Source organism: Drosophila erecta, unplaced genomic scaffold, assembly GCF_003286155.1.
Source record: "Drosophila erecta strain 14021-0224.00,06,07 unplaced genomic scaffold, DereRS2 tig00000092-arrow-pilon, whole genome shotgun sequence".
NCBI lineage: Eukaryota > Metazoa > Arthropoda > Insecta > Diptera > Drosophilidae > Drosophila > Drosophila erecta.
Window position 1 is genome coordinate 1,482,175 of NW_020825207.1, and position 13,864 is coordinate 1,496,038.

At 46.6% G+C, this 13,864-nt stretch overlaps 3 protein-coding genes across 14 annotated transcripts; 1 reads left to right on the plus strand and 2 right to left on the minus strand.

The window, feature by feature from the left end:
* Nucleotides 1-2: 2 nt before the first annotated feature.
* Nucleotides 3-9,977, minus strand: LOC6547994 (solute carrier family 12 member 6). 12 transcript variants are annotated; one of them, XM_015157182.2, is made up of 24 exons: nt 9,856-9,977; nt 9,358-9,652; nt 8,967-9,129; nt 7,745-7,900; nt 5,648-5,839; nt 5,173-5,306; nt 5,032-5,114; nt 4,868-4,970; nt 4,652-4,757; nt 4,460-4,589; nt 4,282-4,400; nt 3,996-4,214; nt 3,784-3,940; nt 3,470-3,729; nt 3,158-3,410; nt 2,741-3,103; nt 2,492-2,678; nt 2,218-2,433; nt 2,047-2,154; nt 1,682-1,735; nt 961-1,053; nt 511-644; nt 311-450; nt 3-253 (listed from the first exon to the last, which is right to left on the minus strand). In XM_015157182.2, the coding sequence occupies exons 4-24, from the start codon at nt 7,878-7,880 to the stop codon at nt 162-164; spliced, it is 3,279 nt and encodes a 1,092-aa protein (XP_015012668.1). In that variant the 5' UTR covers nt 7,881-7,900; nt 8,967-9,129; nt 9,358-9,652; nt 9,856-9,977; the 3' UTR covers nt 3-161. The 12 variants fall into 12 exon arrangements, with proteins under 12 accessions (XP_015012668.1, XP_015012669.1, XP_015012661.1 ...); XM_015157183.2 differs by lacking the exon at nt 9,856-9,977 and having other exon boundaries at nt 8,990-9,129; nt 9,358-9,848; XM_015157175.2 differs by lacking the exon at nt 9,856-9,977 and having other exon boundaries at nt 7,769-7,900; nt 9,358-9,848.
* Nucleotides 9,978-10,319: 342 nt separating this feature from the next.
* Nucleotides 10,320-12,390, plus strand: LOC6547993 (nucleosome assembly protein 1-like 1). The gene is made up of 6 exons (XM_001976459.3): nt 10,320-10,423; nt 10,903-11,010; nt 11,093-11,561; nt 11,619-11,759; nt 11,820-12,008; nt 12,070-12,390. Exons 2-6 carry the CDS (start codon nt 10,925-10,927, stop codon nt 12,292-12,294), a joined length of 1,110 nt encoding a protein of 369 aa, XP_001976495.1. The 5' UTR covers nt 10,320-10,423; nt 10,903-10,924; the 3' UTR covers nt 12,295-12,390.
* Nucleotides 12,340-13,856, minus strand: LOC6547992. Its single transcript, XM_001976458.3, has 5 exons — nt 13,631-13,856; nt 13,365-13,571; nt 13,225-13,297; nt 12,987-13,162; nt 12,340-12,929 (listed from the first exon to the last, which is right to left on the minus strand). The coding sequence occupies exons 1-5, from the start codon at nt 13,767-13,769 to the stop codon at nt 12,499-12,501; spliced, it is 1,026 nt and encodes a 341-aa protein (XP_001976494.2). The 5' UTR covers nt 13,770-13,856; the 3' UTR covers nt 12,340-12,498.
* Between the last annotated feature and the right edge of the window lie 8 nt (nt 13,857-13,864).

The window sequence follows — 13,864 nt, forward strand, 5'->3', positions numbered from 1 at the left end:
GGTTCTTATTGTTACAATTTTTCGATATTTTATTTACGTAAAAATAAAATATTTGGACATATGATTGAATATAACAAATTAATAACCTTCTTTAAAAATTTGATTGATTCTTAAACTTGTCTAGTGTTGCGAACTCTTATAAAACTGAGCGATTAATGCTCTTAAGAGTAAATTGTTATAACTTCCCGGCCTCCTCCGCGAACCATTAACACTTTTTCAAGGCCCTCTGTTAATACCTCCAGAAATTCCATATCTGCGGAATGGATAGATGGTTAGGTTATGGTTCAGGTACTCTCTTTTCGGATCTTACAATTGCTTTCACGCTCCGCTCTCACTTCCCTAGGTGGTCCAGGTAGATTCATTATGACCAACTGGGCGTCCTGGGACTTTTCTACAATAACCTCGTTTAGTTTTATTGCTGTGTGCATGCGACGAACGTTGAACTCGTCCCTGTGGAAAATATTAGGGCAATTAGAAACCATGTGGTGGGTAAGGAGAGCTGTTCCATACGGTTTCACACTGGACTTGAAGTCTCCGTCGGCTTTCTCTGTCGATTCATCCTTGTTAGAAGTAGTTTCGGGTGTGTCCGCGTTCTCGGGACCATCCAAATCAATTGAGTTACGTTTCTCGTCGTTTTGAGAATCCTGCAGAGTTACAATCAGTCACATTATCAGATTCCAAAGTAGTTTGAGCCTTGGTTCGAATGACAGTGCCGTCGACGTTAAAAACTCAAAAGTTCACGTAAAATCAGCAATGTAAAAAGCCAAAATATCAGTTAGAACATAACTCAAGTTAACTCAGAAATGGATTTTGCGTTCTACTGTGGAGTATGCTTCAAAACTAAAATGTTACAGGCTTACATTTGATGAGTCGTTGATCTCACTTAACATTATTTATGTCTTATGTGTATATCGAGAGATTAGAGACAATGGTAAATAAAAATCTTAAGGCAGTACATACGTGATGCTGTGTTTCTTCTATAGTTGGATCGGCGAAGCGAACTTTAGACGCCGTTTTGGTGGCGTCATAATGGTGGTCTACAATTGTTTGAACCTGAAAATGTCACCATGAGGAGTATGAGAAAAGGTTGGAGTAGAGTGGGTAGGCCAATATCAGAGGAGGGAGTAGCTATTCTCGGGATGCAAACCGGAAACGCAAAGCAGGAAACGCTATTTTTACTTTAGTTCCCTAACGGTAGTCGAAATTATAGATGGGATCCAAGTCCCATTGCATTGAATTGAAATAAAAAAAAGATTTTAAAATTTACCTACTTTATAGAATATTCATTATCTAAAAATAAATAAATTTAATTTGAAAACCTTCGTAATAAAATTTCAGAAATATTAGCCGCGGTCTGAAGCTTATCTTTCTAGGAAATAAAGATAAATATTTCACTAATAGAATATTTTAGGAAAGGTCTTTGTTTCGAGGCTCTCGGTGTTGAGAATAATTTTCAATTTGACAGAGTTAAATTAGATAGAAGGGTGAGCATTAGCAACATCACATTGACACAACATATAAGGATTATGATAGGTATGGAGATGAAAGGAGCAGGTGCTCCTGCCGAGAAATGCACTGATGAGATACACACAATCAGGTTTCATACTTTCATACAAAATTCGGGCAATGAATAGTTTGTATCTTGATATATCGATATAGGCAATCTGTTTATACTCTTTACCAAAGACATTTTATTATCACTGGGTGTTTCCTTAAAGTCCATTATAGTCTGAACCTTTTGATTTTCAAATATATAAAGTGTAAAGTTTTAATTTGGATCTCAGATAGTAATATGGTATGGAAATTGGAGTTCATGAGAAACAAAGGGCAAAATGGTTTCCTCTTAACAATTACTGAAATCAAAATACGCAACCTTCAAATCGAACGCATACAATAACTATGCTAATAAAGATTAAAGTAAATGAAAGTCTAATGTGCATTATGGCCGTATAAACAAAACAAGAATGAGTTGAATGATTGATGTTCTTCAGTTCGCAGAAGTACAGATGACGTGGGTGACAGTCGCCTCAGATGTGGACCACTTACCACTTTGGAGTTTTCTTTCTTATTTAAACCTAATGCTCTCAGCATCTGATTACGCTGTTCCATCATCAGGGTCCGCTCGTAGGTGTAGGCGGAAATATCGCTGTTGTTCTGCAGTTCGCATCGATAAAATAGTTAATAGGTTTAAAATATATCCTTGCAGCCATATCATACCATCTCAACAACTTCAACATCAGCCTCGATTCGGAGATGGTAAAGGAATGTCTTCAGATCCTTTTTCATTTGAATCGAGTTGTCCTCGATTTGAGCAACTGTGAAGATCCTTAGCTTGCAATTGCGCCAGGTGCGGTGTTGCTTCAGCAGGAAGGGCAGCAACATGAGCAGGCCACCGTCGTGGACAATCCACCAGATATCAATGTTGCCACCGATCTGAGAAGAAGAGCATGTTAATCAAGGAAAACTAGGGATTCGGAGCGGTAAATACTACTTTGTGGTTTGATTCTGGGTAGAAGTTGATGCCCTTGGGCACCATGAGGGCCATGTGGCAGGCGGCCACCGTGCGAACCGTTTGAATGAAGGTCTTCCAGCTGTTCCTGCCCTCCTGCCGCCAGCTGTACGGCCATCCGATGATGACTGTGTTGGGCTTCATGCCCCCCAGTCCGATGGTTTGGATGCTGTGTTGAGAATGCAGTTATTAGTAAGCCTCAGTCATCTTGCAATGGTTGAGCCAACTTACACTGAGCTGAGGCCTTCGCCAATCTGCTGGGCAACCAGAACATCGCAGAAGCCCTTCACCTTCTCGTCGGTCATGTACTTGCGCAGCGTGGCCTTCGCGTCCACGGCTTTGTTGGTGATCTTGGTGTGGTCGCCCTTTATCACAGACACACAAATCGTCAGTCCCTTGCCAGCTTTCAGTTGGGTGGCGAAGGAGAATATCTTCCTGTACTTTGGCAAGAGGTTATCGTTGAGCTTCGAAAGCACCAAAATTTGGGGACGCCAATTTTTCGTGTGCGGTGGGCCTTCCTCCAGGCGGAGGAGCGAGTACCTGGCGGCGGTAAGGGCCATTCCACGAATGCCATCACCCCACTCCTTCTCAGCACTGCAATCAGCGGGATAAGTAAGTGCTTTAGGTGCATATCTGTCATTAACTCACCCTCGGTACTCTATGTATTTGTAGATGATGATGGCCATTCCCATAGCAATCAGTGCGAAATACCAGGAAGTCATGATCATGACTGATATGCACAGAGTCAGGCCGATCAGCGACAAGCTCCAGTGGTAGAACTTGAAGCGCGGTCTCCAGTTGGGAGTCCTCAGCAGCGTTTGCACGGCGCAGGCCAGGTTGACAAAGCCGTAGCACATGAGGAAGAACATGGACAGCAGAGGAGCCAGCAAGTCCACGTTGCCTGTTTTAGCATGGATATTATAGTCCCAGCATACATATATGGTACGATCCGATGCTTACCCAACAGGATGCCGCACTGGCAAATGACGATGGTCAGGAGCAGTGCACGGGTGGGTTCGCCACGCTTCGAGGACTTGGCAAACGGAGCCAGGAAGGGGATGATCTCATCCCTGGCAATCGCCTGCAGCAGGCGGGGTGCTCCAGTTAAACTCTGCAGACCGGCGCCCAAGGTGGAGAGGAAGGAGCCAATCAGAATGACCCACTGATTTGGCCAGGCTATGTTGGCCACCACCAGTTTGCCACCAATAGACTGACCGAATCTGGAATAGTAGCGTAATAAGCCATGGAAGAGTCACAAGAACTATGGTACTCACTTGTCCCTCAGCAGGAGATTGTCCACTGTGCCGGCAAAGAACATAACGCTGGATAAGTAGACTGTGCTGGTGGTTAGAATGGCACATATCGTTCCGATGGGTATGCTCTTCTGGGCGTCCGCCAGGTCGCCCGATCGATTGGATCCAGCCATGATGCCTAGTGTAGATTGGGTTAAATATCTGAACAGCTGTATCTGCAAGATGGTATTAACCTGTGACCGATGGGAAGAAGATGCCGATAAGAAGGGTGAACGACGTGGTAATGTCGGCCATGATCTGATTGTATGACTCTCCACTGGTGTTCTCAATGTCGATTGCACTCTTGCCGTAGGATATGAACTGGCCCTTCTCCAAGAACGAAGGGAAGATGTTGTCGTAGAACACTCCACTGGCCAACCCCTTGATGCCCTTGACTTTGGTCACGTTGTTGGCTGCGGAAGCAGGATGAGGGATTGTAGTTTCGGCATACATCACTTTCCGTGTATGGAAGCAACTTACCCAGGTAGTATTCCTCGCATTTACCATCTGGGCAGTATAAGTCGCGTAAGAAGGAGTCTTCCTTTGTGCAATTCTCGAGCGGGATGTCCTTCAAGAGGCGCTTTCCCAGAACACACATGCTGCAAACAGGAGGGTAGATTAAGTGGCCGCTCAAGGGGCATACTTGGCGCATACTTACTATAGCTTTTCGTTGCCATGGATATTGTCAAATATTCCCACATACACCGCTATTATCGAAAGGATGACACAGGCCAGGGCCACCGTCGCGAACTTATTGACAAATTTCACGCCCAGGAACACAATGAGACCTTGATTTGGTGGCGGGACATTAATGTTTGCTCCTCACTTCTGGGCCCCAGGCCTAACTCACCCATAAAGATGAGCAGCAAAGTGCCGTAGACCCTGAAATTGTTGTACATCGCGTCAGCATCCTTGGTGAAGTCCCCAAATATCGATGCCCACGGCGCCATGTATGTCTGCAATGAATAATTAATGAGTGTTAAGTAATGGGACTTTTGAGTGGAACTGTGACTGGGATTGGGGCTGGTAGTGGAAGTGGAAGTGGAAGCAGGGTCTCTTAACTCACCAACACGATTTCCACGGCACCAACGATGTACATCGCCGCTGCTAGTGTGGTGCCCGTATAGAACAACATTCCCACCGCTCCACCGAATTCAGGGCCCAGGGATCTGTGAATGGCGGCACCATTAGAGCTACTACTTACTACTTGCTTAAAGCCATTGCAATTACCGTGATATCATGAAGTAACTCCCGCCCGCCGGAACCACCCCGTTTGTTGCAATGGCCGACATCGAGATCGCGGTTAGCATTGTCTGGAAAGAGGAGTCGGGTAAGGCCAGGTGGGAGGACTCAGCTGCAGGATGCGCTTACCACACAGCAGCAGGTCAGAACAATCAAGAATCCACACACGGCGCCAGCCGTTCCAACAACCCATGTTAACCGAATGAACAATATGACACCAAAGATGTTTTGAATGCATGGCAAGAACACTCCAATTAGGGTACCTTATGAGACATTCAAGACGAGCGTTAGATATTAATGGCGAATGGAGGGGGGAGTGCGCAATAAGTCACCAGGTCCATAAAACCATTGAGGAGGTGCCCCAAAGAATGCACTCTCGAAGGCACAATACACTGTTGCATACTTTGGGACAGCTCTCTAATATTCGCCCGCACAGCGAAGGCTGAAACACTTTAAGGGGATTACAGCAATCATTGGTCCACAGCTTTGTTGTGCTGCGAACATTGCGATTCCATTGTGCGGCCCGTGCATATGGCCCGGGCATACGCCTTTCAATATGGGGGAACATGGAACAAGTAAGTTAATTAATGCGCGGCGAACATACCCATTCGAGCCGATGGAGCTGCCGGCTTTGCATCGGGATCGGTGGCCGCTGGTATCGTGTTCTCATAATTGGCAATTGATGAAATGAACGTTGATATATGGGGCCTGGTCTCCAAATCATCGTCGTACAGATATAGATTTGGGTCGATGCTGGACTTCTGGTTCTCCTCCGCCCTGTGGATATCCCCTGAGTCTGTGGGGGAGCAGAGTATGGACTGGAGTTAGAATATCTCACGTTATGTAATCAAGCTACTAAGTAGTCCTAGTAAAAAGTGTATATAGCAAGCTCTACAGATAATTGGCGACCCTGCGATCCAGCGCATACCTTCATTTTTGGTTTCGTGAACTGTACCATTGTGTTCGGATGGTATTATTTCCATTTCATCCGAATCATCTTTTGCACTGTTACTTTGCATGTTAACGTTGGTTGTTTGGCTTCAAACCCTTGCTCTAGATTGCACTTTGTTCACTTAAAATTAGGTAACACTAGAACGTGGTCGAGAACTAAGAACTAAGTGGGCATGGTCCTTCCTCAGGCGGAGCTCCACGCATCGGCGTTATATAACCGAAAGGCGTGGCCGATGCGGTGTATATATTCACATGTCTGAGGACGTGTGCCTATATACTCGAGATTTGGGTTTTCGGGAGGGAGCTCCTAATCGGCAAATGCCACAGGACCTCGGAGTCGGAGGTGGGTGTGGGTGTGGATCAAAAATTGCGTGCGGCAGGCAGGGGCAGGGATGCTGCTGCGAAAGTTGAGCCAGCTCGGACAAAAAAAATATGTAACCGATTAATTTAGGTCAAGGATTTTCAGGCCGTCGTCGTGGGGCGGTAAATAAATGCCGTAGAGTCGTCCTTTTTCGCCGTAAAGCGGCTCTCGAGCTGGCCAAATGCACCGAAAGTGCGGAATGCAGCTGAAAATGGTTACGAAATGAGCCTTTTGTATGGGAATGCGGGGTAATCCTCGAAACCGAGTGCCCGGATCTGGGGTCTCTGGGAAGGACTTTGGACACACTTTGTGGTTGAACGCACTTGTATTCATGTATTTGATTATTGTTAGAATTTCGTCGATTGTTTAAAGTATGTTATTTGTTAAAGGTGCTCAAAAAGAACTGGTTTCTCATGTTTTATCGTTTTTTTTTTTTGTGTGTTTTTTTATGTTTTTTAGGTTTTTTGTATTATGCGAAAGAAGACTCCTTCTAAAGTTATTTTAGGCGAGCGAAAACGCTCAGATGTATGCTACTTTTCGTTCGGATTAATAGAAAAACTAAGAAAACTGTTGGTATTCGGCCGAATAAAAATTATGTTGCCCAGGACCCTGAGCGTTCAATTGAGATGAAATCGAAAGCTTTTGTCTACACACATTTTTAATACACACACACTCTCGGCAGAGAGCGAAATCGAGAGCGATGCTGAGCTGAGCTGAGCTGGGCAGAGCGCAAGGGGAAAGAGAGCGGGAAGGGTGGAGAGAGCCTCGCTGCAGGTGTACATTTCCATTTCCTGGCCCACAGCCCAGTGGGCCCACTGAACCCAGGACCTGCCTACTAGTCAGCCAGCCAGCCAGCGAGCCACTCTCGCCCAGCATCCGACGTCCGCTGGAAGGGATTGCGAGAAAGCTGCGCCGCCTGGGCGACCCTCTCTCACTCTCTCAGCCTCCGTCTTAATCTCTCTCTCTCTTGGGAGCTTTCGGCAGGTACAACGAGCTTTGGCTTACAGCAGCCGCAAAATGTGTCACCAGGACATCCTGGACTCGGGCAACTGAGGGCAACTAGGGCAGCGCAGGATAGGATTGCAGGGCCGTAAGCTCTATCCGGGCATACAGTAGTCACTCGAGGGAGGGGAAAGGCGAGTGCCAGGGGTGGGCAGACGAAGTGCGCTGATGGAGCGAAACACATCAAGGAGCAGATACAATCTCTTTACAGTGAATTGTTCTTGTGTATGTATACATCTTTCTAAGTATCTATCTGGCATGCTCTATTGTCTTCCGGAGGCAGCAAGTATTTTAAAATAGTTCCCTCAGAAACGAGCACTTATAGTAGATTATAAAATTAAATTAATAATAGTAATAAACGTAAAAATAAAAAGGAAACATCCTTACCATCGTACGACCCATAGTTCTCACCTAGGGTTTCGTCGTGGATGTCCCCCAGTAGCTTGCCGCTCGCAGACTCATCCTGGTTGTAGTCCAACGCGGTGTCCTCGTCAGCTTTTGTAACTTGAAATCTATCTGGCATATTTCTGGATCTAAGGCACTCTGAAATCGGAATGACATTAGTAGCGTCGTTGGTACCACGGAGACCCTCCGGAGGGCACGGCTAGGAATTAGCGATCAAAAGCATTCCCGACGATCGCTAGTCCAGTGCGGCTGGTTCCGAATTCACATAAGCTCCCAAGATAAGGATTCCATTTCGGTTCCGAACTCCGAATTCCAAAGCCCACAAGCCACTAAGACGACCAGTCTGCCCTCTACATTTTGGCCGCACCTCAACTGTAGTGATAACCCGTGATCGAAGGTATCTAGTCAGTCGCACTATTTGCATAAGATTAGTCCGCTATCACATGACCATCGAACTTAGTGGGTGACTGCCCGAAATGGGCAACTGCACCTGCGATGTATGCTCCACTTTGGGGCAGAGATAATGGCTGTCCTCGATCTCTGGCGCTAATCGCCCCGCACATAAGATAACAACCATTTAGTGCCATTTAGTGGGCCTCAGCGGTGTTATGTCACCGGCTTGGTTACATAAGGCACGACTTGAGGGCCACCCAAGATGCGGTGCTGAGTGGCAGCCGTCGTGTGGGAACAGTTTTGGCGGTTCCCTGGCCCTGCAGCTGTGATTCCAGCCCACCTCGCACCAACTGGTTAATGGGCGAGCATATATGTGGCCTTCAATCCGCGCAGAAGGGCGCTCAGCGAGATCGGGCTCATCCCGAACCCGGGACCGAGGCAAATGGCCCAGGTGGGGGCCATTACCAGCGCACTGATAGGTGCACAAATCTGTTCCCATCGATTGGGGCCCTCGCAGCCGCGTACACACAACACGGGGCAGATAGATTAGCGCAGATACGGGTCTATGTACGTGGAACACAAAGAGCTGCAAGCAGATACATCCAAGTCCGCATGTGTACACACGCACGCACATACTCGTACGTAGATACGCAGATATGTACGTAGAAGTGGTTGTGCAGGATAGACTGGACGGTGTTACCTAACCCGAGGACGTGCCCACCCAGACCAGGCCAGGACAGGCCAGGCCAGGCGGGGCACTGGACACTTGTGCGGGAATGCTTTTGGCCCTTGGCTGGGGGATTCGATTTACTTGGGCAAGCGCCTTCAACTCGCCTTCACCGACGATCCAATCCAATCCGCTCTAGTCCGATCCGACGCGATCCACTTGTGCTGGGCAAAGCCAACGGCAACGTCCTTTGTGGAATTGTGTTTACTTTTGGGGGCTTCGGCTCCTGCTGCCCGACGTTGGTGAACTTTTCAATTGTACGAATAAAATAAAACTATCATATTAAAGGCGCATGAGTAATACAAAATGATTTTCCAGCGTATATACTTTGGAATCGCGAGTGGGGGGAAAGCGTAGTATTAATGAAAAGTCTAATTGAAATCAAATGTAACGCATAGGGGACGCCGAGTGGCGATTGTATTTTGGAAAACACGTCCGCCAGAGATATGTTTATGGCAATTAGCACCCATGATACCATCTTATGATGAATCCGCCTCCTCGTCCGTGAACGCAGAAAAGTACTGATTCCGCGCTAAGTTTACAAGGCAGTGAACAGAGTCTAATTGGCTATATGGGCATCTGAATTGCGCCGATGTGGGTGTACATATGTAAATGCATATATTTTATGTACATTTATATATACATATATGTATATGCTCTGCGCTCTGGGCAAATATTTTTAATTTGCAGAATGGCGCCTTTTTGGTATAATTTCCAAGTTTACACAGTACATTCCTGTCACGTATTTTTGGTTTTTTTTTGTTTTTGATCTAGAAGGGAATAAACCCGTAAATGGGACGGATTAAACGTTGAAAGTTAAATCCGGTGTTTTTTAAGCTGGCGCGAATCCAAAATTGTTTAGAATTTACTAATCACTAAGTGAGCCGATAGTTGGACCAGCATATCAAAACTTCTTGTTCCACGCACGTCCGAAAATGGATCGGACTTTAGAGGAGCTCTTCAAAATGTTTACATATTTAAACTCAGGCTGGTATATTTTTAAGTTTGAATCCATTAAATAGAGTTTTAACGCAAGCCACAGCTGTTTTATTCGGTCGGATTTGGCCGATAGTATCGATAGGCAATTAAGGATCAATTGTTTTCCGATTTTTAAAGCTTATCGCTATATTTCTAAACTAAAGTTTAGTTTGCTGAAAATATTGAATTTAATAGTTTAATTATAATAAATCCACTAAACTAACCACTGATCTGGCCCAAATAAAGATGAAGCTTTGCATGTTAGGGGCACTCATTATTGTTAAACAAATAAATTATTTTAAAATGTGTAAAGGAAACAACCCAACTTTGTCTTGTGTAAGTAATTTGTTAATGACCCATTAGTTCTTAATAAATTAAAAATATAAAATAATGTAAAATTTGTTGCCATTGAAGGTTTGCGTCTCGGCTGGCCAGTGTGTGACCGTCGCCATCCATGAAATAGCACGTTTCGAAAGAAAATGGACTCCCTCACCCACGAACCTACGCGTTCCTTTTTGAACATTTTCGTGGCGGTGCTCATCGTGCGTCTGTTCCAACCGAAGGTAAGTGGCGAATTTTTGACTGGTTGCCGGCAATTCGGGGGTCCAACTCACCGGCCAGGCACTGGCTGCTGGTGTCCGTGGTCAAAGTGGTTGTAGACCCCGTATTCCACCCACATACGAGCTCCATTGCGTCCACCACGTGTTTTCCCAGACCGAGATGTATGGTAATTCACTTGAATCGCACATGCACACACACACACATGCACGCGTATTCGCCGAATGGCGTATTAGTTTTTAAAACGCCCTTCTATGAGTGCGAATATGCAATATATTCTGCAATATTCAGTTGTTCGAGTAAATATGTGGCTCACTTTTCGCATGTGCAGTCGGTCTGGGATGCCATTGCAGTGGGAATTTTCTGTATAAGAATCTGCACATATGCATGTGCACATGTGTACATCAGTCTGTACATCACTTGCGAAAAAGTGGCAGAGTGCATCAATTGCAGTAGCTACAGAAATTAATCCAGATTCTTGCAGTGAGATCAGCATTTATTGAACAATGGACGCCCCAGCCGAAGGAAACGTCGACCCCGAGTCCTGCAACGAAGTCGAGGAAGAGCCGTCCGGCTCGGACTGTCAGTCGATGTGAGTAGAGGGGTTAGAGGGGTGGCGACATTTTGGCAAGCGCAGTGCAGCAGGACAATGACGCACCCAACCAACTTTTCAGGCCCGCCTACATGAATACGGTCTTGCGGCGGCAGTATCTGCAGGAAATGGTCAAGGCGCTACCGGCTCCGGTGCAGAATCGGATTGTGTTCCTGAAGAACCTTCAGCTGGAGCACCTGAAGATCGAGGCCCAGTTCTTTGAGGAGGTCTACAAGCTGGAACAGAAGTACCAGGTGCAGTACCAGCCGCTGTTCGACAAGCGCAGGGAGATCATCGAGGGCAAGGTGGACCCAGACGAGGAGAAGCCCAAGTGGAAGGAGCCGGAGCCATCGACCGACAACGAGGTCGATGCCGAGCAATTCCGCGAGGCCCTGAGCAGTTTGAAAAGTATTCCCAAGGATGCCAAGGGCATTCCCGGCTTCTGGCTGACGGTGTTCCGCAACACGGCCATTCTCTCTGAGATGGTGCAGCCCCACGACGAGCCCGCTATCCGCAAGCTGATAGATATTTCTATCAAGTACGACAACGGGGTGAGTTCTTGGCCACGTTCCAGTAGTTCTGTCCGCCTAACCCGCTTCATTCACTAGCATTCTTACACCTTGGAGTTCCACTTCGACAAAAACGAGTACTTCTCCAACTCTGTTCTCACAAAACAGTACGTTCTGAAGTCCACTGTGGATCCCGACGATCCGTTCGCATTCGAAGGCCCAGAGATTTACAAGTGCACGGTGAGTTAACTGGACACTCCGACACCAAGGGGTGGCTAAACAGGACAAATCAAATTTCAGGGGTGCACCATTAACTGGGAGAAGAAGATGAACCTCACTGTGAAGACCATCCGCAAGAAGCAGAAGCACAAGGAGCGCGGCGCAGTGCGCACCATCGTCAAGCAGGTCCCAACAGATTCCTTCTTCAATTTCTTCAGCCCACCAGAGGTCCCAACCGACCAGGAGGAAATTGATGACGACTCCCAGCAGGTAAGCTCACCCGCCATAAGTTTCCGCAGGAGCACTGGCTGATCTGTGTTGGGCCTTGCAGATCCTGGCCACCGACTTCGAGATTGGTCACTTCTTGCGCGCCAGAATTATTCCAAAAGCAGTGCTTTACTACACTGGCGACATTGTCGACGATGAGGACGACGAGGATGAGGAGGAGTTTGACGAGAACGAGGAGGATGAGTACGACGACGATGATGCACCGCCAGCAAAGGGGCCCAAGCCTGCCGGTAATAAGAAACAGCCCAACGAATGCCAGAATCAGTAAGTTGATGTGGCTGGATTACCGATGTAATGTATATACATAATTCAAATTTGATTTGAAATATATTTTTGGTGAATAAAAACTTAACTACAAACGATATGAGCTGAACTCGAACTCGAATAAACCTACATGATATTAAAGCTCGGTTGACTTTGATTTACACATACTTCTGCTGAGGTATATATTCTTAATCTTGTAAATGATCCGTTAAGTACCACCTTTAGTCAGCAGCTTTAGCTGTTTTTTGGACAAGTTGTAGGGGTAGTGCAAGCTGGTGGGCACAAAGATTTGCCCTGTGACCTGGCTGTCGAAGTTCTCCTCGTAGCCCACTGTGTAGCCATCTGGTATCTTGGCGGTCTTTTGCCAAGTGAAACATTCCGGCGGCGTGGAGTTCACGGCGTAGAAGGGATAGTCGAACGTGTTGATGTATATGTCGACGCAGAGGCCGTGGCTGCCCAGGTGAAGTTGACTGGCCACCGAGGGCTGCTTGAGGCCGCAGCTGCCCAGCATAATGTTCCGGTGGCAGGAGTAGACGAAGGTGCCCTTGTCGCGGCTGGAGTGGAAGCACTGCACATGCTTGCCGGCCTTGGAGTGGTCGACCGCAATGGGATCGAACCCGGGTCCGGCCATATCGCATGCTACAATTTAATACGCTAATTACCAGGTGTGGCTAAGATAACATTTCAGATACTGACTGTCTATGCTTTCGATTAGGTGGTGTGGCCGTAAGGATCTTCCCACTGCTGAAGCCAGTTGTCCGCCGAAGCTGAAGCCAAACATATAGCCTCGTTTTGGGTCGAATCCCTGCCTAAACAGCGTTAGGATAATGGAAGATATGGCTCCGGTGAGGATGTCAAAGTTCGTGTACAGCCTTTAAATGTCAGAGAATGAGAATCGGAGCCTGGGTCCATCATTGGGTTGGATAATACCCACCACATGTACGAGGAACTGGCCACCACACTGTAGTCTATGCACATCACGCATCCGCCGCGGTAATAACTGAGCCCTGGAACGGATATTTCGAGTAGCATTCTTTGCCATATAACATAGATAGGTATGTATAAAATGCTCACTTTCAATAAGTGATAGTGCCCACGGGTCCGAACAACTTTGAATCCAGCCATGCAGAACTATAGCGAACTTGTCCGAAGGCGAGCAACCTGACCCACTGAGATCGTAGGCATCTTCGTAAGCCGAGGTTTCCATGGTCTTGGTGTTGTTCTTGTAGAACATCACTTTCATGGTCTTCTGGGCATCGTATTTGATTCTCTGTTGATGGGCTTCACAAAAAACATCGACATGACGCTGATCCAGCAGAAACTTTCTCCTAAATCCATACCCAAAGTGTCATTTTGTGATTTGGCCGCTTGCTTTTGCCTTAAAAGCGCATATCTAAGATTCAGTTTCGAGTGCGTCCCATCAATTAAAAGAACGAAGCCAAGAAATAGGATTGAGTGAAAAATACTGAACAACTGCATCGTTATCTGTATTATTAACTGAAAATGAAAGGTAATAACAGTACAAACTTCGCATAAAACGAGTTTTCTCTACCGAAGAGATAACAATTCGATAA

Bases quoted from the DNA above. Each gene is read 5' to 3' on its own strand.
- LOC6547994 (XM_015157182.2), bottom strand. From the start codon at position 7,880: ATGCCAGATAGATTTCAAGTTACAAAAGCTGACGAGGACACCGCGTTG. The intron at 4,758-4,867 runs GTGAGTTAAGAG...TATTCATTGCAG, and splicing joins GTGCCGTGGAAATCGTGTTG to ACATACATGGCGCCGTGGGC. The intron at 1,736-2,046 runs GTAAGTGGTCCA...GAAAATCAAAAG, and splicing joins AGAAAGAAAACTCCAAAGTG to GTTCAGACTATAATGGACTT.
- LOC6547993 (XM_001976459.3), top strand. From the start codon at position 10,925: ATGGACGCCCCAGCCGAAGGAAACGTCGACCCCGAGTCCTGCAACGAA. The intron at 11,562-11,618 runs GTGAGTTCTTGG...TTCATTCACTAG, and splicing joins CTATCAAGTACGACAACGGG to CATTCTTACACCTTGGAGTT. The intron at 12,009-12,069 runs GTAAGCTCACCC...TGGGCCTTGCAG, and splicing joins TTGATGACGACTCCCAGCAG to ATCCTGGCCACCGACTTCGA.
- LOC6547992 (XM_001976458.3), bottom strand. From the start codon at position 13,769: ATGCAGTTGTTCAGTATTTTTCACTCAATCCTATTTCTTGGCTTCGTT. The intron at 13,572-13,630 runs GTATGGATTTAG...TTTTTTGTGAAG, and splicing joins ATCACAAAATGACACTTTGG to CCCATCAACAGAGAATCAAA. The intron at 13,298-13,364 runs GTGAGCATTTTA...TATCCGTTCCAG, and splicing joins GGCACTATCACTTATTGAAA to GGCTCAGTTATTACCGCGGC.